The sequence below is a fragment of the Balaenoptera acutorostrata genome, chromosome 16, assembly GCF_949987535.1.
Source record: "Balaenoptera acutorostrata chromosome 16, mBalAcu1.1, whole genome shotgun sequence".
NCBI classification, from domain to species: Eukaryota; Metazoa; Chordata; class Mammalia; order Artiodactyla; family Balaenopteridae; genus Balaenoptera; species Balaenoptera acutorostrata.
Window position 1 is genome coordinate 49,081,114 of NC_080079.1, and position 23,430 is coordinate 49,104,543.

General features: G+C 44.7%; 1 protein-coding gene across 1 annotated transcript in view; it reads right to left on the reverse strand.

Moving 5' to 3' along the window:
- Positions 1 to 19,686, reverse strand: part of WDFY4 (WDFY family member 4) — a 254,300-nt gene extending 234,614 nt beyond the window's left edge. The window contains exons 1-6 of the mRNA XM_007178732.2: positions 19,606 to 19,686; positions 18,619 to 18,869; positions 9,716 to 9,830; positions 8,827 to 8,939; positions 6,573 to 6,707; positions 4,747 to 4,936 (exon numbers count right to left, since the gene is read on the reverse strand). Coding sequence (XP_007178794.2) covers positions 4,747 to 4,936; positions 6,573 to 6,707; positions 8,827 to 8,939; positions 9,716 to 9,830; positions 18,619 to 18,852 — 787 coding nt within the window. The 5' untranslated portion in view covers positions 18,853 to 18,869; positions 19,606 to 19,686. The remainder of the gene's footprint in view (positions 1 to 4,746; positions 4,937 to 6,572; positions 6,708 to 8,826; positions 8,940 to 9,715; positions 9,831 to 18,618; positions 18,870 to 19,605) is intronic.
- Between the last annotated feature and the right edge of the window lie 3,744 nt (positions 19,687 to 23,430).

A 23,430-nucleotide genomic window follows, 5' to 3' on the forward strand; every position in this document is an offset into this window, starting at 1 on the left:
CCTCAACATAATAAAGGCCATATATGACAAACCCACAGCAAACATCATTCTCAATGGTGAAAAACTGAAAGCATTTCCTCTAAGATCAGGAACGAGACAAGGATGTCCACTCTCACCACTATTATTCAACATAGTTCTGGAAGTCCTAGCCACGGCAATCAGAGAAGAAAAAGAAATAAAAGGAATACAAATTGGAAAAGAAGAAGTAAAACTGTCACTGTTTGCGGATGACATGATACTATACATAGAGAATCCTAAAACTGCCACCAGAAAACTGCTAGAGCTAATTAATGAATATGGTAAAGTTGCAGGTTACAAAATTAATGCACAGAAATCTCTTGCATTCCTATACACTAATGATGAAAAATCTGAAAGAGAAATTATGGAAACACTCCCATTTACCATTGCAACAAAAAGAATAAAATACCTAGGAATAAACCTACCTAGGGAGACAAAAGACCTGTATGCAGAAAACTATAAGACACTGATGAAAGAAATTAAAGATGATACAAATAGATGGAGAGATATACCATGTTCTTGGATTGGAAGAATCAACATTGTGAAAATGAGTATACTGCCCAAAGCAATCTACAGATTCAATGCAATCCCTATCAAATTACCAATGGCATTTTTTACGGAGCTAGAACAAGTCATCTTAAAATTTGTATGGAGACACAAAAGACCCCGAATAGCCAAAGCAGTCTTGAGGCAAAAAAATGGAGCTGGAGGAATCAGACTTCCTGACTTCAGACTATACTACAAAGCTACAGTAATCAAGACAATATGGTACTGGCACAAAAACAGAAACATAGATCAATGGAACAAGATAGAAAGCCCAGAGATTAACCCACGCACCTATGGTCAACTAATCTATGACAAAGGAGGCAAAGATATACAATGGAGAAAAGACAGTCTCTTCAATAAGTGGTGCTGGGAAAACTGGACAGCTACATGTAAAAGAATGAAATTAGAATACTCCCTAACACCATACACAAAAATAAACTCAAAATGGATTAGAGACCTAAATAGAAGACTGGACACTATAAAACTCTTAGAGGAAAACATAGGAAGAACACTCTTTGATCACAGCAAGATCTTTTTTGATCCACCTCCTAGAGTAATGGAAATAAAAACAAAAATAAACAAGTGGGACCTAATGAAACTTCAAAGCTTTTGCACAGCAAAGGAAACCATAAACAAGACAAAAAGACAACCCTCAGAATGGGAGAAAATATTTGCAAATGAATCAACGGACAAAGGATTAATCTCCAAAATATATAAACAGCTCATTCAGCTCAATATCAAAGAAACAAACACCCCAATCCAAAAATGGGCAGAAGACCTAAATAGACATTTCTCCAAAGAAGACATACAGACGGCCACGAAGCACATGAAAAGATGCTCAACATCACTAATAATTAGAGAAATGCAAATCAAAACTACAATGAGGTATCACCTCACTCCTGTTAGAATGGGCATCATCAGAAAATCTACAAACAACAAATGCTGGAGAGGGTGTGGAGAAAAGGGAACCCTCTTGCACTGTTGGTGGGAATGTAAATTGATACAGCCACTATGGAGAACAATATGGAGGTTCCGTAAAAAACTAAAAATAGAATTACCATATGACCCAGCAATCCCACTACTGGGCATATACCCAGAGAAAACCGTAATTCAAAAGGACACATGCACCCGAATGTTCATTGCAGCACTATTTACAATAGCCAGGTCATGGAAGCCACCTAAATGCCCATCAACAGACGAATGGATAAAGAAGTTGTGGTACATATATACAATGGAATATTACTCAGCCATAAAAAGGAACGAAATTGAGTCATTTGTTGAGACGTGGATGGATCTAGAGACTGTCATACAGAGTGAAGTAAGTCAGAAAGAGAAAAACAAATATCGTATATTAATGCATGTATGTGGAACCTAGAAAAATGGTACAGATGAGCCAGTTTGCAGGGCAGAAGTTGAGACACAGATGTAGAGAATGGACATATGGACACCAAGGGGGGAAAACTGCGGTGAGGTGGGGATGGTGGTGTGCTGAATTGGGTGATTGGGATTGACATGTATACACTGATGTGTATAAAACTGATGCCTAATAAGAACCTGCAGTATAAAAAAACAAACAAAACAACTAATACTAAACTTTCATTGGGTTATTTGTATGGAAATATGTTAATATAAATGTTTCAGACATTACATGAAATTTCTAAAAATCTTATATTTGTATTTGTATGGAAATATGTATGGAAATATGTTAATATAAATGTTTCAGACATTACATGAAATTTCTAAAAATCTTATATTTGTATTTGTATGGAAATATGTATGGAAATATGTTAATATAAATGTTTCAGACATTACATGAAATTTCTAAAAATCTTATATTTGTATTTGTATGGAAATATGTATGGAAATATGTTAATATAAATGTTACAGACATTACAGGAAACTTCTAAAAAAAAAAAAAAGATGTGAATGAGAATTCATTCAAACCACTTTTCCGCTGGCTCTTGGATCAAGAAGAAGCCTCCTCCATGAGAAGTGTCATCCTGAGAGCCACACTCGAGGGCTCAGATGGAGAGCAAGTGAAACAGGAAGTGGAAGGGAGCCTCTAAGCCCTCTGCTCTTAATTCGCAGCACACAGGACAGTCCAGGCCCATCAAATAACAAGATGCAAGACACAAGACCTGAGTGTCGCAGAAGACCTTAAGGAAGCAATGCTGAGCAGAAATTAGCTTGATGAAAAGTGTAAGGAAGGATATATGAACACGTGGGAATATGAAGGGCAAAAAGATGGTGTGTATCAGCTACTAAAGAATCCAGGGGGTTGGAGCCGGGAAGTGTGGTCCACAAGGGAGGGGGAGGAAGACAGGCCCCACTGGTATGTGGCCTGCTGTGGAACACACTGGTTACCCTAGAGCTGTGAGAAGCCAGGGAAAGAATGGAGTCAGCAGAGAGATGTCACTGGGTTTGCATTTGGGTGGATCACTGTTTTTAGGGCTCTTTCATTGGGGGAAGCCTCTTCTGAGTGCCAGGAAAGCCACACCAGTGGATCAGGAAAAGTGTCTACCAGAATTTGAGATAAGGCATGCCCAGTCCCTCACCTGCGAGGCCAAGGACAAGTTCCAAACTCTGCATGCCAGGCAGGGCAGCACTGAGAGCTGTGGTCTTGGCAGGTAAACACCAGGCTAGTCCTTACTTCCTGACCTTCTCCTCAGCCTATACGCCCATGGAAACTACTCATTCCCCTGTGGCACAGTGCTTTTGTGGCCAGCTCCTCACTGCGGTGGCATTTTTCTTTTCCAGCTGAGAATAATGACCGCAGTGAGAGACCACCGCCACCAAGGCAGGCAGCCTTTTCTCAGCGGTCTCTGACTCCAGTCTGTGAGGGGTGCCTGGGCTGCTGAGCACCTCAGGCCCAGCTCAGCCCTACACCATTACCACTGGGCCCTGGCTTCACTGGGAAATTCCAATCTTGAAACTGGAGATGAAGTTTCGTCCCAGGGCTCAATTACAGTAAGAGGGTGGGCTTGTACTTTCCCAGCTCTCACCAGCTGACACTGTCTATTACAGGAGGCCCCAGAAAGAAGACAGGTCACAGGACAAGTGTTTGTGGACAAGCAGGTCACATTGGCAGGCTCAGACCCCCACCTCTCCCAAAAGTACCCCACACCTTAGAGTTAACCCAAGGGATAGACGGTTGTGCTTCTAAGAGGCATTTCAGCTGGTGGAGCTGAAAAATGGTGCACGGTGGGTGGAGAGGTCAGCTGAAGACTTTCGTCAAAACCTTCCCCTAGGAGTTAGCCTTGCAGAGCTTCCCTTCCCACCCCATGATGGGCCAGCACCTGAAAAAAAGGCTAATACATTTTCCCAGGATTCCGCAAGCCACAGTAGTGTCCGTGCTTCCCAGCATTACCTGGGTCCTCAGGAGACAGATGATGCTAAGGGAGGCCCCTGGGACTGCTAAAGGAATTGATTCCCTCAGGGTATTGCCTTTGATCCCACCCAAGTAATGATGCTGTGATGCTGACACCTGTGGGGCAGCCACTGGGTGCCAGGCACTATCTAAGCACTTCACATATGTCAACTCATCGAAGCATCACAGCAATCCATTGAGATCAATGGGATTATTATCTCCATTTTACAGATGAAAAAACTGAAGCACCCAGGCAGTAAAGTGCCCAAGGTCACTCAGCTAGGAGGACAGAGCTGGAGCGCACACCCCAGGCCGTCTGGTTCCAGAATCTAAGTCCTTAACCCTTACACATGCTGCCCAGAGCAGAACCTAAGGCACTGGAATCAGGCATCTCCAGGTTTAATATTTGATTCTCTTCTTCACTAGCTGGGGAGCCTTGGCAAATTCTTCTATCACTCAATCTGTTTCCTCTGCTGGAAAATGGCATTAATTATCAATATGTATCTCAAAGAAGCAAATGAGGTAACATACAAATGAGCCCAGCACAGTGTCTGTTCAACAGCATGTCTGTAGTAAATGAGTTCCCCTTTCCCTCTCTCCTCCAGTAGAGCATCAAAATGAACAATATAGACACTTTCATGAATGGACCCAAGCAATGTAGGGTCACCTACTAGGCATAGTTGGGCATCGGTGAAAATCCTGTTTGTTCATCTCTATTTTGGTCCCTGGAATCTATACTGATGCTGCAAGGGCATCCCAAGGTCTTATTCTAGAAAGTGTGCCCACAGCCCAGCCCTGGTCTCCCAGGGTCATACCCTGCAGGTATTGGATGATGCTAAGGTTTTGGGCCTTGGAGATTGCCTTCAGCACACAGAAGGTGGGCTCCTTCCAAAAGGAGCAGCTGTGCTCCCGAAGACACATCGTGGCAATCACGAGAGACTGGAGCTCGTTTCCAGAGAGAAGTCCCTCCAGGCCCTGAGCCTCACCGCAAATGTTGAGCAACATCTGGAAAAAAAAGCCAAAGAGACTCTGGTTAGGAAGCCTCCTTCCTGTGATGAATTTGTTCCCTAATTTTCCATGTCTCAGCGGGAAGGATGGGGTTATATGTGGTCACCCTCTGCCCCAGACCAGGGAGGTTCAATGCCATTTCCTCAGAAGGGCCTCCATTTATACTCAACTATAAGTCAGGTCCCCTTGTCCTTATTTCCCAGCACATCTCTCACTTTTCCATCAGAGCACTTAAAAAATTGGACACTGATCATTTATTCGCGCGATTGCTCTCCCCGTTTAACTTCTCTATCTCTCTGGCATCTCTGTGAGAGACCGTGGGTCCGGCACAGTGACGAACCCAAGAGGAGTTCTCTACATTTTGTGGAATGAAATAAGGAAACCCTGAGGAACTCTGACATGGTATCACTGTGGCTCACATTCTGTCCATACATGGAGAGGACCAGGAAGACAGGGCTGCACTAATTCCCTGCAGAGCACATAGAAGCCACACAGTAAAGACTTAAGTACCCAGTACTGTGTCCTGGTCACCACTTAAAATATGATTTATGTGTAGGCAAATGACACCTAAATTTCTAACAAATGCAGCTTATGGACTACCCACCATAAGTGGGATCTGCCAGAACTCATGAGATACCCTCTGGTAAAGATGATTCTGGCTTGAGAATTGGTCTAAAATGGATGGAGATGTGGACGTGCATGTTCAATGGACAGCTGCCCTGGCAATTCCCAAATGGTCCTAAGTACCTGCTCTGTGCGAGACCCTGGCCAAGGCACAAAGGTGAGTAAGATACACAGCCCCCCCACCAGAGAGGCAGGAGGAGTTTCCTGGAGAATGCAGCATCCCAAAAGCTGAGAAAGCAGAACTTGTCAGTAAGGGGGCAGGGGAGAGAAGTGAGAAGTTATGTTAAAAGTCGCTGCTGGTCAGAGAGGATAGGAAAGATGGGTAATGACATGAGGACATAGCATGTGATGCTTAGCGGCCTGAGATGGCCTCTGAGAGGAGAGACGGAGGTGACCGCACAGAGTGGTGAAACGCCTTTCTGTGAGCAGACTCAGGAGCCAGATTCCCAGGGTTCCAATCCCAGCCCCGACCCACCACCTCTGTGACCCTGGACTCAGGTTTACTCACCGTACCTTAGATCACCAAACCACACGCATCCTGTGGTGGAAGAGAGGGCTCGGGGAGGTGACAGATGTGAGGTTATGGCATAAGGGTGGATACATAGCAAGTACTTAGAAAGTGTTGGCTACAGTTATGCAAGTGGGGCTTAGCATGTTTGTTCTCAGAGGTGCAGGGGCCAGAGACAGGAGGTTCCAGGTGTCCGGGAGGGTCGGCAGGACCTTAGAACACAGACTGGAGGACAAGGAGCTGGTGTGGCCAAGTGGAGGAGGAGGAGCACACCATTCTGGGAGAGAACAAGGGCAATACAAGGATACAATGAGATGGAGAGAAACTCCATCTTCCAAATGCGTGGGGTTCCCTGGCATTTGCAGAGCCTGGGGGAAAGGGGTGAGCTGGGCCCTCCAGGAGAATAGAGGAGCTTCAAAACTAGGGAGAGAGAGATGAAAGGAGGTTGGAGAAGCAGAGCTCGGTCTCGGCCCAGGGGAGTCCAGCCCTCCTCCCACTCACCTGCACAAACATCCTCTGAACTTGAACTTCACTCTCAAAAAGCTCATCCTTTTCCAGAGGAAAGACAAAGAAGAGGTAAAGACACTGGAGGAGCAGGGCTGGGAGCCCAGATTCAGCAACTCTGCCCAGCGTCTCCTGCAAGGGAAGAGCAGACGTGACCCAGGGCCGCAGGGCCAGGCAGAGCACGGCTCCAGACCCAGACCAGAGAGGTCAGCCAGTGCGGCTGTTTTAGCCACAAATGTGGGTAAGTCACTTCCTTTCTCTGGGCGACGCATTCTCAATTAAGAATGGAGGCAATCATAGGGCCCACTGGGATGGCTGTGAAGATTAGGTTTATATAAAGTGTGTATTATGTGCTCGATAAACATTATATCTTTTACACGATAAATAGATGACAGGAAGGAAGGAAAGGAGGGAGGGCAGGAGGGTGGGACTGGTGCAGAGCAGAAGTCAAGGGCTTTCCTGGCAATCACACCTCTGATTTTGGTGGGTTTCCTCCTGATGAGGGAACTGGAAACTCAGTAGGGAAGAGGTGGTTGAGAACAAGTACAAGCAACTGAATTAAGGACGTACTCAGGGCCCTTTCCATCCCTTCGTCCAGATTTAAGACCTCATCGTGACCAAAACAGCCCTATAGGTGAGGACCAATAATCCAGAGAGCCACACCGCAGCTAAACAGCCCCAGGGCTGCCAGACAGAGAGGAGACAGGGAGTTGGCAGAGAGGGGCCAGCCTGAGTGTGAAGCTTCCCAGGGCCTTTCTTCACAGGCTCTGCCTGCAGCTGCACCGGGATTACTGTGGCTGTAGCCTCCACATGTGTGTGTACACACATACATGACCATGAGAGACCACATGCGTGGTTATTAAAAATTATACTGTCCATGCAATTTCCCACCCGACTGACTAATCTCACAGACATGGTGGGTAAATTAGAAAAGAGAAAAGAAGAATGTACAGCCTGGGCCAGCAGCAGGAGTGTAATGCAGGCCACTAGTCCCTAAAAGCTTCCACTGCAGGTAGTGTCTGCCCTCATATTGGACATGTGGCCCTGCATGACTGCGCTCAGGGTGGCTCTCCCTGTCCTCCAAACTGCACTGCCTCCCCAGAAGGCCACCTGCTTACTGTCTCACTGCTTTGGGGGCAGACTCCTCGCAGCAGAAAACAAGGCTTTAGGTTACTTTTTACTACTCAGACTGAAAACAGTCCTACTCCAGGGACTGAAAAGCCCCCACCCTGTGCTCCAGGCCACTGTCCCTGATGGTGGTCCAGGCAGTTTACATGGAGGAAAAGTCAGATGGTCCTCCCGCCGGTGAACAACTGTTCGCTGTGCTCCTCTCTCACCTCCTGGCACTGTCTCCAAATGCCTGTCTGATGCCTCTGTTCACCATTAGAGAGAGGCCAGCCACCACCCCAGCCTGGTTCCCTGCTGTTCCTAGTCTGGGCGCCAGGACGCTCACAGCGGGCAGCCCCGCGAGATGGAGGAGCCTCTGGGCCTGCCCTGCACAGGGCCTCGGCCACTGCTGCTGATGGCCACAGCTCCCAGGGACTGTCCTGCCTGAGAGGACACCGGTCATCGGCAAACCACTCAAGATCCCTGCTTCGTGGTGGGAGGCCGTGACTGCAGCCAGGATGGGGCCTGGGTGGGAAGGGAAGGAGGAGTGGTCGCTTCCGTCTCTGGGGAGGCACGGGGCAGGTGCCGACGGGCCTTGCTCCTTTAGTCTGAATTTAGCAGGGGTAGTAAAGGGCAGTGGCTCAGAGCACAGAGTCAGACAGATGACAGCTGCATATCACGGGCGAGCCTGACTTCTCGTCACCAGCGCAGCATCCCTGTAATCTGACTCGCAGGGTTTGCGGAGGATTAATTAGTACAATGCGTGGGATGCACCCAGCCTCACCCTGACACACAGGAAATACAGTCCATACACATCAGTCATTGTTGATCCTCACACTAACCCTAGAATGGAGGCATTATTATCCCCAATTTTAGAATTAACAACACAACAGAGATGCAAAGAGGTCAAATTATTTGCTCAAGCTTACACACAGCTTGTCAACTGAAAAGGCAGGATGTGAATATGAATTTCAGACTCTGAAGTCCACGTTCTATATCCGAGGGGAAGTAGGGAAGGAAAAACGATAAATCAGTTTCATGAGAATAAAGACACCCTTGAGACATGCCACTGCCCTGAGCTGGGACGTCCCTCTGTACACAGGTGAGAAGCACCCAGGCTGGGCCACTGGGGCCTGGAACTTACCGAATCTGTCCCCGTGAGCACGTACACTGACTTCAGGAGCAGGTAGCCATCCTGCTCTGCATCCGCATCTCCCTTCCACCGCAGCAACTGCCCGGCTGCCACCCGCGCTTGCTCTGGCAAGAGTGGGGGGGAGGGGAGAAAGGGTCACCAGCAGGGCAGTGTGGTGGCCTGGTCACCCAGCTTCCCTCCACTAGGGCCCCTCTCTCCATGAGATGTGCCTTAGCGTCTTTAGGGAACTTCTGCCTCTTGCCCTCCCAACAATGACACCTGCATCTGTAGCAAACATTTCACACTCTGCCACATGAATCTCCTTGGACGACAGCCTTTATCATACCACCCTCCCTGTTCAACAACCGTCAATGGCTCCCTATTGCTAAATAATAATAACAAGCTCCTCGGCAATTGGACTTGCCACAATCCAGTGTCTTTTCCCCACTTCCTGTATCACACAGCCCCTTTGGTCACAGGGATTCCTGCAATCTACACCATGCTCAAGCCATTCCTTCCCCCTGGAATTCCATCCTGCCCTCAGTCTCATAGCCCAGCCTCTGGGGTCCAGCTCCCTGAGTGGAAGGATGCAAGTCAGGAGACCTGCAGCAGGAAACATGCTTGGCTTTGGTTTCTGTGTGTCTGTGTGTGTATGTATGTGTGTGTGTTTGTGTCCCTCCCAGGAGCAGCAGAGTTTCCCAATTCCCTCTTCTCTTCCCTCTTCTAGCCTTTTCCTTTGTTCTCCAGGGTATTCAGTGGCAGAACCTGGCCTTCCGTGCGCTTTCGAAGTCACTACTCTAACTCCTCTAGAAAGCAGAGAGGGGCTTAGCCGGAGGCCTGGGAGGGGTCTACAGAGCTGTTTTGCTTACTGTGAAGTTCTCCAGGACCTCTCTTCTCTTACCTGCAGGCTTTCCCACCAGTGCCTTCTGTATTTCTTGGGCAAGTTGGTTGGAAACATCTTCAGCCAGCCTTTGGAGACTGGGAAAGCAGATGATCCCCACGGAGTGTTCCCAGGCCTGAAGTGCAACATGCAGGATTCGCTCAGAGATGTCAAAGCTACAAAGCAAGGCATCAGAATCACCTCCTTCCCTCCCTGCCAGCCCAAACCAATGGCTCAACTCGCTTTCCCAGGTGCATCCGAAGACCACTGAATCACCTACCCTCCAGCTTCCACTGTCTCCCTACACTAGTGCCTATGAATTCTTCAACTTCCTGCTGAGCTCCAAACACCTCCAACTGGCCCCTGGACGTCTCCCCTGAACTTGTGCTCCTGAAACATCAAACACACATAACTGAATCCACTGCCTTCCCCCCAGACCTGCTGCATCTTGCCTCAGTGAATGGCCCTACCAGGCACCCACCTGCCCTAGTGGGAAATTCCAAGAGTGATTCTCTACATCCTGAGTCCCTCCCCTTCCTCACCATCAATTGCCGTGTCTCACTGATTCTCCTCTTACACACTCGTCAAACCTCATGCAGATATCTTAGTTTTAGTCATGCAAGTATTTCCTTCAGATAAATTCTAAAAAGTGGAGTTGTAGGATTAAAAAAGTAGGATTTTCAATCAAAAGAGTGGGTTTTTTTTCTTATTTTAGTGATTTGGTACCTATTACTAACTACTAACTCACTCTCCAGAAACAATTTACCAGATTAGCCTCCAAGGGCTCCATGGAAAAGGGCTGATTTCTCTCTACCCATGCCAACATCAAGCACTGTGGTGCTTTTTCATCTTAAATGAGAAAACTTATAGAAGAAAAAATATCTCATTTCAATTGCAATCTTTAGATAACTAGAGTGGATGAATGCTTTTCATGCCTCTTGAATTGTCCGTTTTTACTCTTAGCCTATTATCCTATTGGAGTTTTCACTATTTTCTTATTTATTTTAAAAATCTCTTTATATATAAAAATCATTAACCGTTGGTCTATAATACTATCTCGATTTTTTCGAATTTGTCATTTCATCTTTAAATCTGGTATTGTTTGGTTTTGCTGTACAGAAATCTGAAATTCCTATGAAATGAAATTTCTCAGTCCATTCCTTTGCTTTCTGGATTTAGTTCCAAGCTTAGGAAATCCTTTCCCAGTCCAAGTTGTTGTCATTGTTTTTAACCTCCTATTTCTTTTTAATTTCCTTAAAATCCTTTCTTATCTGTCCCTTTAATCTCTATCCCATCTGCTCATCTTTTTCCTCAGACTTTTTCCCCTTATTGTTTAGGATACTGTTTAATAGAAGTCTTTTACAGTTCTGCTTGGGATGCCAGACTCTTTTCAAAATTTCCTCCCAGTTTCCGTAGTAATCCTATCCCTAGATCTGCTTTTCATGCAAGCCTTTTCCCTTTGTTCTCCCTTCTTGTCACAGGCTGAGTACAGAGTGGAGTGACTGTCCTCGGCCCCAGACTTGAGTTCCTGGCAATTCCTGATCCCAGGTTCCCACCAGGAAGGTAAGCTGCTGTGCCAATTAGTGGCCTCTATGAAATGTAATTTTGCTGGACTCCTGTCTACTGCTCCCACTCACCAGCCATATTAAATTATGTTCCTGCCCAAAGGCCTGACCAAGTTTTTTTAAGCTGAGATCCTCCTTCTAGAAAGGGTGAGAAACACATAAAATTTCCAAAGGGAAATCATTTTCAATATGTTTCCTTGCAATAGATACTACGTTTGTTTAAAAGTAAAAACCTTTAAAACTCTTCTCTATATGAAAAGACACCGTATACAAAATGAGGAGGCAAACCACAGATTGGGAGAAAATATCTGCAATGCATATAACTGACAAAGGAATGGTATTTAGACTCCTATAAATTAATAAGAAAACAATCCGATTTTTAAAAAAATGGGCAAATGAAACAACAAGTAACTTATTGAAAGATAAATGGCAAATTACTAATAATCAGGAAAATGCAAACTATAACTTCAAGGAGATATTTTATACTTTTCTGGTTAGTAAAAATGAAAAATCTGACAATATCAAATGTGGGTGAAGGTGAGGAAATATGAAACCCCCATACTCTATGATGGAGTGTCACTTAGAAGAACCTCTTTGAAGAAGCATTTAATGTAATCCAATAAAGTTAAAGGGGCACACATCCAAAAACCCACCAATTCCAATCCTTGGTATAGTCCCTAGAGAAATGCTGGCATACATGCACAAGGAGACGTGAACAAGAAATATTCATGCAGCGTTATTTTTGATTGGGAAAAACAATGTTCATCAATAGGATAATGAATGAATAATTTGTGACATATCTATATAAGGATATCATATAGAACTGAGAAAGGAAAAGAAATAGAGCTGTATCAATATGGATAAATCCCCAAAATAGAATGTTGTGGAAAAAGCAAATTGCAACAGTATATTACAGTTTGAGTCTACAAAAACCTGTGAGACTATACATAAATTACACAATAATATTACTTATGGTTATAAAAATACACCCATATTACTGTATAATTTACATATAGTCTCACAGGTATTTTAGAATGATACTGTACTATACTTCTGTAACTTGCTGTCTCTCTATATATCATTTCCCACAGGGCATGATTATTCAGCAGGTTGGGAGTTACCATTGGAGGAGGGTGGAAGGGGAATGAGTTCTAGAATTCATACACAGGTGGCTTTAGTTTATCTGAAATGCTTCATTTCTTTTATATGGGTGGTGAGGACTTGGGTATTATGATTTGAACAACACTTTGTATCTGAAATACTTAAAAATTTTCTGCCCTATAAACGAACATAGTCGCACCTTTCCTTTGTAAATAAAAAAGCAGTACATCAGAACTTTGCTAGAACTACAAAAATACTAGATGAATGTTAAACGCTATTATACATAGTAGACCTTCACCAAATATTTGATAAGCAAACACATGATTACGAGACCCACAGTGTGCAGAACGATGGCTGAATGTGTTGCGGAGTGCTGGTTTTGTGCCAAATGCTGGGCCAAGCACTGACACGCATTGTTTCCACTAATCTGCATAGGGATTGGGATTATTATTATTTCCACTTTACAGAAACAGAGGGTGAGCCATAGGGTAACCCTAGAGAACCAGTTAAGCAGCAGAGTAAAGAGCTGAATTATCTCACACATACCCAAGTAGCATGTGCATGTCTAAGAAATGTATGGCTACCACCTGGAAACCAGGTATCACCTGGAAAGGCTAATCTCTAGAGAGATAAAGTCAGTCCTTCTGGCTGGGAATTTCAGTGGTAACATTATTTCCCTCCCCAGGACTGATATCACATCTGCTATGATATCTTCCTAACACATTCCTGTGCCTCCTCCCTGCAGTGGCAAACCCCTCAAAGACCAATTTGCAGGCAGTTGACTCAGAGGCATCGAGATCATCTTTGAGCAGTGGGGCTCCAGTAGGCACTCTGCAATAAAGCAAATCGGGCCACTGTGAGTTGAACAGTAATTGTACGCTCAACCGGATTCTCCCAAGGCTCACACTCCTTCCTGGGACCAAGATGGCTACTTCTGGAGGCCCCATTAACTCTTTCAGGCCACTGGGGTGCTGTTTGATGCACAGAGGCAATCATTTACTGAATGGTACCGTGGAGACCCCAAAGAGTTAAGGCAGCTTTTGAAAGGACCTAATTTTTTTCCCAAACTGGGATTTTCATGCTGGGAGAATATTGCTCAATATTTTTTAAAACTTTTATTTACTTATATCCTCTAAACTGCACCATCATGCCTCGTGGCTGTCCCCTCACATGGAAGAAAGAGAAAGAAAATGGTGCTCTGGTCTCCAGAGCATAAGGAAGACAGAAGCTCTAGAGGAGATGGGAGAAAACCCCAGCTTTGAATGACAGAAAATCTGATTAGTTTTCAAGTGTGACTGCAGTATTACTATTTCTTCATTGCCTCAGAGTTTGGTGGTTTGGCCTTTAAGTGAACTCAAAACATTGCAGAGATTTTACATGAGTTTCCCCTGATAGTGTGACACAATTGATTCTCTCCTTTGTAAACAGAAAAAAAAAAAAAGTGATGCATCAAAACTTTACTAACATAACACAAATATTGTTCCCCTGAGAAGGGAATAAACCATATTGCAGGCCCCACTCTGAAGTGGGTTAGAGTCAGGGATGGACAAGAAGGGGTATTTACCCTCACCACCCACTCTGGATACCACACTTGGAAATAACTGTTGGTCATCCTTGTTATTATATTTAATGTTACTTCTCTCTCTTCCATAGTCAGTTGGGTCCATGCTGAGTTTGTATGAGAATAATTGACCACACCCAATGGTATAAACTCCGTACCACTGGCCAGGCAGTTAGCCTAAGAGTAGCTATACACACCTGTGTACGTGCACATGTACACACACACACACAAATACACTCATCTCCAAGTACAACTGATTTAGTGTTAATTCCAATCCCTCCACACTAGGAAATAAATGGATTCCTGTCCATGTTACCTACTGTTCTGATTATCCATTGCTGTATAACAAACTGGGCCCAAATTGAGTGGCTTAAAATAACAGCAATCATTTGTTTTTCTCATGGATCTGCAATTTGGGCAGGGCTCAGCAGGAACAGCTTTTCTCTGCTTCACTCAGCTGGGGCAGCGAACAAGGGCTAAGAGATCCATTGGCAAGATGGCACGCTCACATGGCTGGCAAGTTGTGCTGGCTTTCAGCAGCAAGTGCCGCTGCAAGGTCAGTGGCTTTGGTTTCTCTCCACATAGGCTTTTACTCGGGGCTGCTTGGGCTTCCTCACAACATGGAAGCAGGGTTCTAAGCATGAGTATTTCAAGTGACAGAGAGAAGCTGCAAGTCTCTTGAGGCCTGAGCCCAGAAATGTCATTTTTGCCCTATTCCATTAGTCAAGCCATCACAAACCCATCCAAATTCAAGGGGAGGGGACATAGATGTCACCTCTTGAAAGGAGCAGTGTGAACCCATCCACAGTATCTCTAATCTACCACATCCACAGATTCCCTGTTTTTCCCATGTAGCCCCACCCCCCAGGTTGTCTGTCCCAGGCAGTGAGGAATTTTACACTAATTTCTGAGGATTCCCTGTCTCGCTGCCAAGCTGTCCTCTCTCAAAGTACATATTCTAAGAACAATCTTCAACAACTACATCTGTAGCTCTAGCTTTCTCCATCTATTATTACCCAATATCTCTATGCAACGAGAGGACCCAAGTGGTCCCCTTTCCCCCAAAGCAAACTCAACTGAAGGCCAACAGGACCTACCCATGCTTGCTAGCAGAATGCCTTCTTCTCTTGGTGTAAGATCTTATGATAGGAAGGGTTCTAGAAAGACCAAAGCCCAAGGCTCTTGGCAGAGAAAGAGTAGCAGTGAATTGAATCCTTCCTGCAAGCACTGCGCTGCACTCTGGGAAGTCATTGGCTTTGTGCTGCTTCCTGTGTGATGCAATAAAACCTCCTCCTTGTCTGCAACATCCTGGAGTCAGCTATCCAAACAGCACATGTGCAGGGGGTGGCATTCTTTTTGTATGAAAGGGGACATAGGTACGAGCCAGGCAAATCCATTGTCCAGTGAGTCATGAGATAGGGAAAGAAACCAGATGTGCTCCGTTCTATGAACCTCAGCACTGCCTGAGGGAACGCAATGGTTTACAACACGAGCCTGGGTGGACTGCCCAGGTTAAGTTCTGCTCCCCACTAACAGCTGGCTGACCTTGGCCAAGTTTTGCAACATCTCTAAACCTCCCTTTCCTCATTTACAAAGCTGGGACAAAAATAGCACCTACTTCACAGGGTTATTATAAGGGCTTGTAAGCATGGAACAAAATGCCTGGCTTAGTTAGTTAGAGCTTGGTGAATATTACTACCTATCATCAGTGAAAGTAACCACTTGCCCTGGCTTTGACCTAGGAAGGGGAGTGATGGAGCTTGGTAGAGGAGGAGAGCCTGCAGATCCCAGTGAGAACTTCATTTCTGACTCATCCCCTCAGGGCAGCTCCCTGCTGGGATTCCAGTGCCCTGAGACTCCTTATCACCAAGACAGTCACCAAAATGTTGAGTGGGTTTACTCCTTAACAACCCTGCAGTGTTTCTTCAACTTGGGAGGCAGTGGGGCTAGAATTTACTATAGAACCAGCCAAGCCCCTCTTTGTATTTGCCTCATAGTTGATGCAGATTTATGTATAAACAATGACAGGATAAGGGAGAAGTTCATCCCCTGCTGTGTGTTTGGAGGACTCAGACTTTAATCGGCCACATGCCATGGGAGACGGCATGACTTTTTTTAAAGTCCTGATATTTCTAAGGGGTTCTCTGCAGACAACCTTGAGGAGTTCTGTTTTATGGGTATAAAATTCAGAACAGAGTGGTTACAAGCTTGACTTCTAACACAGGGACCTGTATTCCAATGGCTATCCTCAGTCTTCATCTACAGCTCAGATTTTATCTGCACTACAACCCCCCAAAAACCTCCCACCTTCCCCATGTTCCTTTCTGCTACCAGCTCTTAATTAAGAAGCCTGAGGGCTGTGGTTCTGGCAGGGTTTATTAGTTAGAACTTAATAAGAACAACAGGTTTGTAAACATATAGGACTTAATAAAAGATATAGATTTTAAGAAAATGATAAAAAGCCTGTAATAATCTGCCTCTACAGGGTTCATCAGAGGTGGGCTCCAGGGATCCAAAACAATGCAGATTTTGTCAGCAGTTTGGGGAATCGTGGTGACAGGATCTCAAACTGCACATGTGCAGTCAGTTTCCAGGAGGTTGGTGGAAAGGTGATGGGGATCATGTCTGCTTTCCATGTGCTGTGGACTTTACAATCCTCATCTGATCTCACCCTCACAGTCTCCCAGCAAATTGGCATTGATTCCACTTTACAGATGAGGAAACTGAGGCTCAGTAATATTTAGTAGCTTGCTCAAGGATGCACAGCTAATAAGCAATGGAGCTGGGACTGGAGCCCTACTGTTTGACTCTAAATCCCATGTATTCAGCAAAAGGGCTATTGTTCCTCCTGTTACCAGGAAATGGTTTGGGAAACATGGACCAATACCAAGGTTCAGTTATAATAGGAACAGCTTGCTATCCATGAGGTCAGTGCCTACAGGGTCAGATAACATAAATGAGTGATATGGGTTGGGTGAAAGATATTAGGGAGTGGGGGACTAGGGTAAACTGAGAGACCAAGACCATCTTCTGTTTAAAAGAGGTGCCCCTCACCATCTCCATCCAATTATCGGTATTACAGCTACAAATATTTTCAAGAGAAATCTGAAATCTGAGTCTCACCTGAAAACTTTCCACTTTGAAAAAATGGCACTAATTCATTTTTAACCCCTACAAGCCAAACAGAACACATTCTGGGTGCTAGTCAGTTATTCTCTGCTCTGGACAGGTGCAGGTAAAACCTCTATCTGTCTTCCTTACTTTCATAGCACCAGGCCCTAGAACAGAGTATAGGAGCTCAATAAATATTTGTACAACAAATGAATGAATTCTCAAATCAACAATCTGGAGAGAGGCAAGGAAGTATCAAGCCCTGGCTCTCAGATGCAGTCCTTTCATCAGAGCTAGGGCTGCCCAGAGGGGTGGGAAAGATACAGTGCAATGGCTGAACCGCATATGCCTTCCCAGTGATTTGGGGGGGAGGGCGGCAGACGATGCTCACATTTTTCCTTTTATAAGGCAAATTTGATCTGAGAACTGGGTGAGACAAAGCTACCTCCCAGAAGCTGGGGTCATTAGAGCAGGGATGGCTGGGAAGGAGAAACCTGGCCTCTCTCCTTATCTAGTTCCTCTTTTCCAGTATGTTCCCTATGCCCCAGTTATCCAATCTGTGAAGTGAGTTGGATGGAGTATACAAATCTGAAACATGGAGAAAAACAATGAATTCATGGACAATAAGTTACTTGGCAATTTTTTACAGAAAGGCACGCTTAAGTATTCCATGCATCCTATAAATATGATCCCAAGAAAATTCTGAGTGATCTTTGGAAATCCTTAAGTATTCCTGGTTAATAAGTGAGATGAAACATATTAACAAAGGGGTTTCCCAATAAAAACCTGCAAAGATTCCATCTGTTCTAGTTTACTTTCAGATGTGAGAAGTATCTCATATTCTCCGTACTTTGAATGTAAGTACATGGTTTTTGTAATAATAACCCAAACTCAATAGTCAAGCAAAAACTAAGTCTTCATAAAAAAAATGCATTTCCAACTCTACAGTTAGACTTCAATATTTTCAGCTATAAGGCAGACCTCACTGGCAGGAGCTTTATTCCAAGACAATAAAGGAAATCCCTTGTACCCAAACTGTCACCAGCTGCCACTAGTCAGAGTGCCAGCCCAGTGGACAGGCTGGACTTCTCTTGTGTGTCTGAAACCAGGGGAGGGAGCACTGCTTTGCTGCTCCCATGGATTACACCTCAGTTTGCATTATTGGCACAATTTATGTTCCGGCTCTCCCAGGCCCTGGTGTTGGCATTACTGGTGTTTGAGGTTACCAGCCACCCTGCCACTCACATGTCAGGACACAGATGCCTTTCTAGCTCCCGAAGGTACAGGTTTCTCCTCTGGCTCCCAAGCTGGGACTGAAAATATCATTGTTAAACAATCTCATTTTTTTAAACTAAAGAGACAATGGTACTCAAGAGCCAACTGTCCATCCTTTCCAAGCCCATCCTCACCCGGGAGATGAGCCTTGCTTGCTATCTTTATTAAATAGCACACACTCTCCTCTAAGCAACCAGTCAGAGACCACTTGTGATGATATTAAAACTACTGACTCCAGCTTCCAGTCATCCCAGAAGTGTCCCCAGAGTGCTGTATCATCTTTTTACAGTTTCAAAAATGAGAACACCAACCTTTAGGAATAGTGGGAGAAGATTCAACAGGCTCTTCTGATGTTCAGCTGGGCTCCTGGGAGCCAACTGCTGGTATTCCAGAAACTTCCTTTCTAGCATCTCCCAGAGGGCAGTGGGGCCAGGGGTCTGCCCTTCCAGTGGGAAATCAGGCTGAGCAACATCAGGCTGGCCTTTATTTTCAGAACCTGGATCCTCAGCTCTGTCTTCAGCGTCTGAGACCTCTTTCGCCTCCATGCCTCAGCAAAGCAGATCTGAATTCAGAACAAAGAAGAAAAATGAACAGTCCTGTCACAACACTTTCTGATGAAACTGATTGTGGGACAAGGTACCATCCTCATTCAGTCCAGTTCCTGTTGCAGATGGTTCCTCTAAGAATCTGAAACTGACTAAAATAAGGAACACTTCTGAAAAAAGAGATTCCAATTTAGATGTGACTCATATTGACAATCTAACATTTGCCAAGCACCATCCTGGGCTCTTTACACAGACTCTGTCACGAAAGAGGTGGGTATTCTTATTTTTTCTATGTAAGTAAGGAAACTGACTGAACCAAAAGGCACCAGGGTAGTGAGACATCCAGTTGAAATGCAAACCTTTAACACCAAAGCCTGTTTTTTGATTATCTGACACTGCTCCTCTTTAAAAAGGCTGAGTAAATAGAATAGACGTGTAAATGTCCCACCAATATTTGTAGAGGCATGTAATTCTGTATCTTCTATTTTAACTTCCTTCTACCACATGAGATGAAAAGGATGTAAATTCTTCATTCTCAGCAACATTTGCTTCACACTCAATATTTTTAGAGGAATTTGTCCTCAAAATGACTCTTTAAACCCCCAAGTTAACTTAAAAGAACTTCTCTGTTAGTGCACACAAAAGTAATGTGTACAAGCCGGGGACCCAGGGTCAGTAGGCGTGAGGATAGGGACGTACACCATGAAACTAGCCAAAGGCTGATTTACCAGATAGGTAACCTTGAGAAGGTACCTTTATTTGTGTCCTTGACTTTTCAATTGTCATACTCTGTAGCCATGTCAGGACTGACTCACAGAACAGCAAAGGTTTGCCGGTTGTTTTTTTGTCAGGAGTGCAAGAAACTCCCAGCAGGGACCAGAGTGTCCAGGTTCCCTGAAAGAAGCCTTCCCAGGCCACGATGTCACCACATAGGAGTCCATCCCGGCATCCTGCCAGCAACCGACAGCCACCAGTCAAGGGACAGCAAACAGACAGATGGACACGGAGGTGGGTCTCCCGGTGTTTTGCTCTGGGCTAAGCAGCTGCGGAGGTGTGTCATGCTTTATTTTTAGCCCAAACACACACCCCTTGCAGGCTAGAATGGGCGTTAACTAAGGGTCACATGGCCAGATGAGTCATCCCTCTTTGGAACATTCTCACCCTTTAGGTACAAAACTCCATGAGTCCCTGGCCCTTTTTCTATCACACATGCTTATTGCTCTCAGGCTTCATTTGCAGAAGTCATTTTCTTATACAAAAGCCATGTATGTTCAGCATTGAAAATTGGGAAGAAAAAAAAATATCAGGAAGAATATCAAGGCCTATATCCAGAAAAATGACTGTTGATATTCAGGCTTTTATCTACGAATATACTGTTTAATGATATTGTTGAAGCAAACTTTTTATCTGTACTTTTGCTTTTTTTGGTTGGCTGTCTGGGACTTGGTGCGGGTTTATTTGTTTCCGTTTTGGGGTTGACCCTCAGGGACAGGTGGCGGGGTACCTCACATTTCTCAGTCTCAGCATGGTCTCTTTCCTGACCAGGACCAGGTTCTTCTCTGGCACTGGTGGTTTATTCATTCTTCCCTTGGCTCTTCATCCCCCAGTCCCGTCTTCCCCACCTCACCCAGCCCACCTGCTTGATAGCAGGAGTCCTTATAAAACATGGCACAAGAACATGATTTCTGAATGCATCATTTTAAGTTCCCCAAACGACCTTCTGCATCTTTTCTCAGCTTACTGTCTCACTCAACATTATGACCTCAGACCCAAGCACGTGGTTCTGTATTTGTAAACCTCATTTCTTCTAACCGCTGCTCCGTGTTACACAGTGGGCATCACGTGCCTATTTGATTTGTTTGCTCCGCAGTAGATGGTTAGATTGCCTGAGACTTCTCAGACTGCCCTCCATCCTGTCCTGGACATTCCCACGAGACTCCCCTCATGGGGCTGCACGTGACTGGCTCTGGGTATAAACACCAAAGTGGGAGTGCTGAGTCAAGGGTGTATGTCTCTCAGTTCAACCAAGTACCGTCAACTAAGATGCCTCCAGAAAGCTGGCAACAGGCCACACTCCCCCCACAGGCTCCTCTACCATCTTCTCTATACCCCTGCTTAACATCACCCTGCTTTCTAATGTTTGCTGATCTGATTGAAGTAAAGTGATCCCTCATTTTTTTTTTTTTTTTTTTTTTTTTTTTGGCTGCGTTGGGTCTTCGTTGCTGTGTGCAGGCTTTCTCTAGTTGCAGTGAGCAGGGGCTACTCTTCGTTGTGGTGCGTGGGCTTCTCATTGCAGTGGCTTCTCTTGTTGTGGAGCGTGGGCTCTAGGCACGCGGGCTTCAGTAGTTGTGGCACGTGAGCTCAGTAGGTGTGGCTCGCGGGCTCTAGAGTGCAGCCTCAGTAGTTGTGGCGCACGAGCTTAGTTGCTCCACGGCATGTGGGATCTTCCCAGACCAGGGCTCAAACCCGTGTCCCCTGCATTGGCAGGCGGATTCTTAACCACTGCGCCACCAGGGAAGTCCCAATCCCTCATTTTAATTTGCTTCTCTCTCACTTACTAATGAGTCTGAGCATCTCTTTATATGATTCATAGCCTTTTGGATTTCCTCTTCTGAAAAATGATTACTCATAACCTTTGCTTATTTGTCCTTGCCTATCTTTTTCCTGTTGCTTTGAGAGAGTATATTTTAGAAACTGATCCCTTGTTGCCTTTAAAAATCGCTAATATCTTCTCTCAATCCATTTTTTCCTCATAAATTAGTTCATAACTTTTTTTATGTCACAGAAAAGTATTGTGAATATTTCCCATGTTGTTAAAGATCCTCTACATCTTCATTTTTAATGGTGTGTGGTGGCTGTAGAACCATGTTGATCCTTTATTTAACTAATCCCCTACATTTAGGCATTTAAGTCATTTCCAATGCTTCACTACTATAAACAACACTGTGATGATAGGCCTCGTGTCCAAGCCTTTCCATATATTCATGATTAAATACCAGATTGCAATACATTCCTAAAAGGAAATAGCTTGGTCTAAAGAGTGGTAAAAATGTTAGGCTCTGGACACGTATTTCCAAACAGCTTCTCCCAAAACACCTCATCAATGTACAGTCTTCTTATCAAGCATGTACCTGAGTCCACACTTCCTTAGTTACCATTTTTTAATTCTTGCTGATTTAATGGGTAAAAAGCAATGGCATCTAACAGGCACATGAGAAGATGCTCACCATCGCTAATCATCATGGAAATGCAAATCAAATCCACAAATGAGATATCACCTCACACCTGTCAGAATGGCTATCATCAAAAAGAACACAAATAACAAATGTTGGCCTGGATGTGGAGAAAAGTGAACCCTCGTAGACTGTTGGTGGAAATGTAAATTGGTGCAGCCACTGTGGAAAACAGTATGGAGGTTTCTCAAAAAACTAAAAATAGAACTACCTTATGACCCAGCAATTCCACTCCTGGGTATATATCCAAAAACAAAAACAAAAAACCCACTAATTCAAAAAGACACATGCACCCCAATGTTCATAGCAGCATCATTTACAGTTGCCAAGATATGGAAGCAACCTAAGTGTCCATCCACAGATGAATGGGTAAAGAAGATACATATATACACAATGGAATACTACTCAGCCATAAATAAAGAACGAAATTTTGGCATTTGCAGCAACATGGATGGACTTGGAGGGCATTGTGCTAAGTGAAATAAGTCAGACAGAAAAAGACAAATCCTGTATGGTATCACTTATATGTAGAATCTAAAAAATAAAACAAATTAGTGAATATAACAAAAAAAGCATAGATTCTCATATGCTGCAGGCCAGAATGGGAGTCACAGGACTGGAGTCCAGTCCCAGCTTGGCTGCTGTACTGCCTTAACCAAGTTACTTCCCCTCTCTGAGTCTAAGTTTCTTCTCATTGAAATGGCCCTGGTGATCTCAGTTCCACCCTCTGGGCTTTACGCACTGACCACAGAGGAGATGCAGGCCAGTGAGTCAGTGCAGAGTGGCTGGAGAGGTGCCTGAGTGGACTGAGAGCCTGTGGGTTGTGTGTGGTGAGGGGCGCGGGCCAGGTGCTCCCCTGTCTGTGCACTGTGCGCAGGGAGCCAGGTGACAAGTCTGCAGTGACCTGAGAGGGGGGATTCCCTATGAGCATATGTTCTCATAGATACAGAGAACAAACTAGTGGTTACCAGTGGGGACAGGAAGGAGGGAAGGGCAATACAGGGGTAGGGGAGTAAGAGGTACAAACTATTAGGTATAAAATAAGCTACAAGGATATATTGTACAACACGGGAAATATAGCCAATATTTTGTAAGAACTATAAATGGAGTATGACCTTTAAAAATTGTGAATCACTCTATTGTACACCTGTAACTTATATAATTAAAAAAAAATTTTAATTAGAAAAAAACAATGGCATCTTTGTTGCATCTCACTACGTATTTTGTTGGATGCGTTTCTGTCTGTCTGCTGCTCAGTGTCCTTCCGGACTCCCCACAACAGTTTTCTGTTTTCAGATAGATGCCATATGTTCTCATTTCAAAAGTTTACTGTAGAAGATCTCAG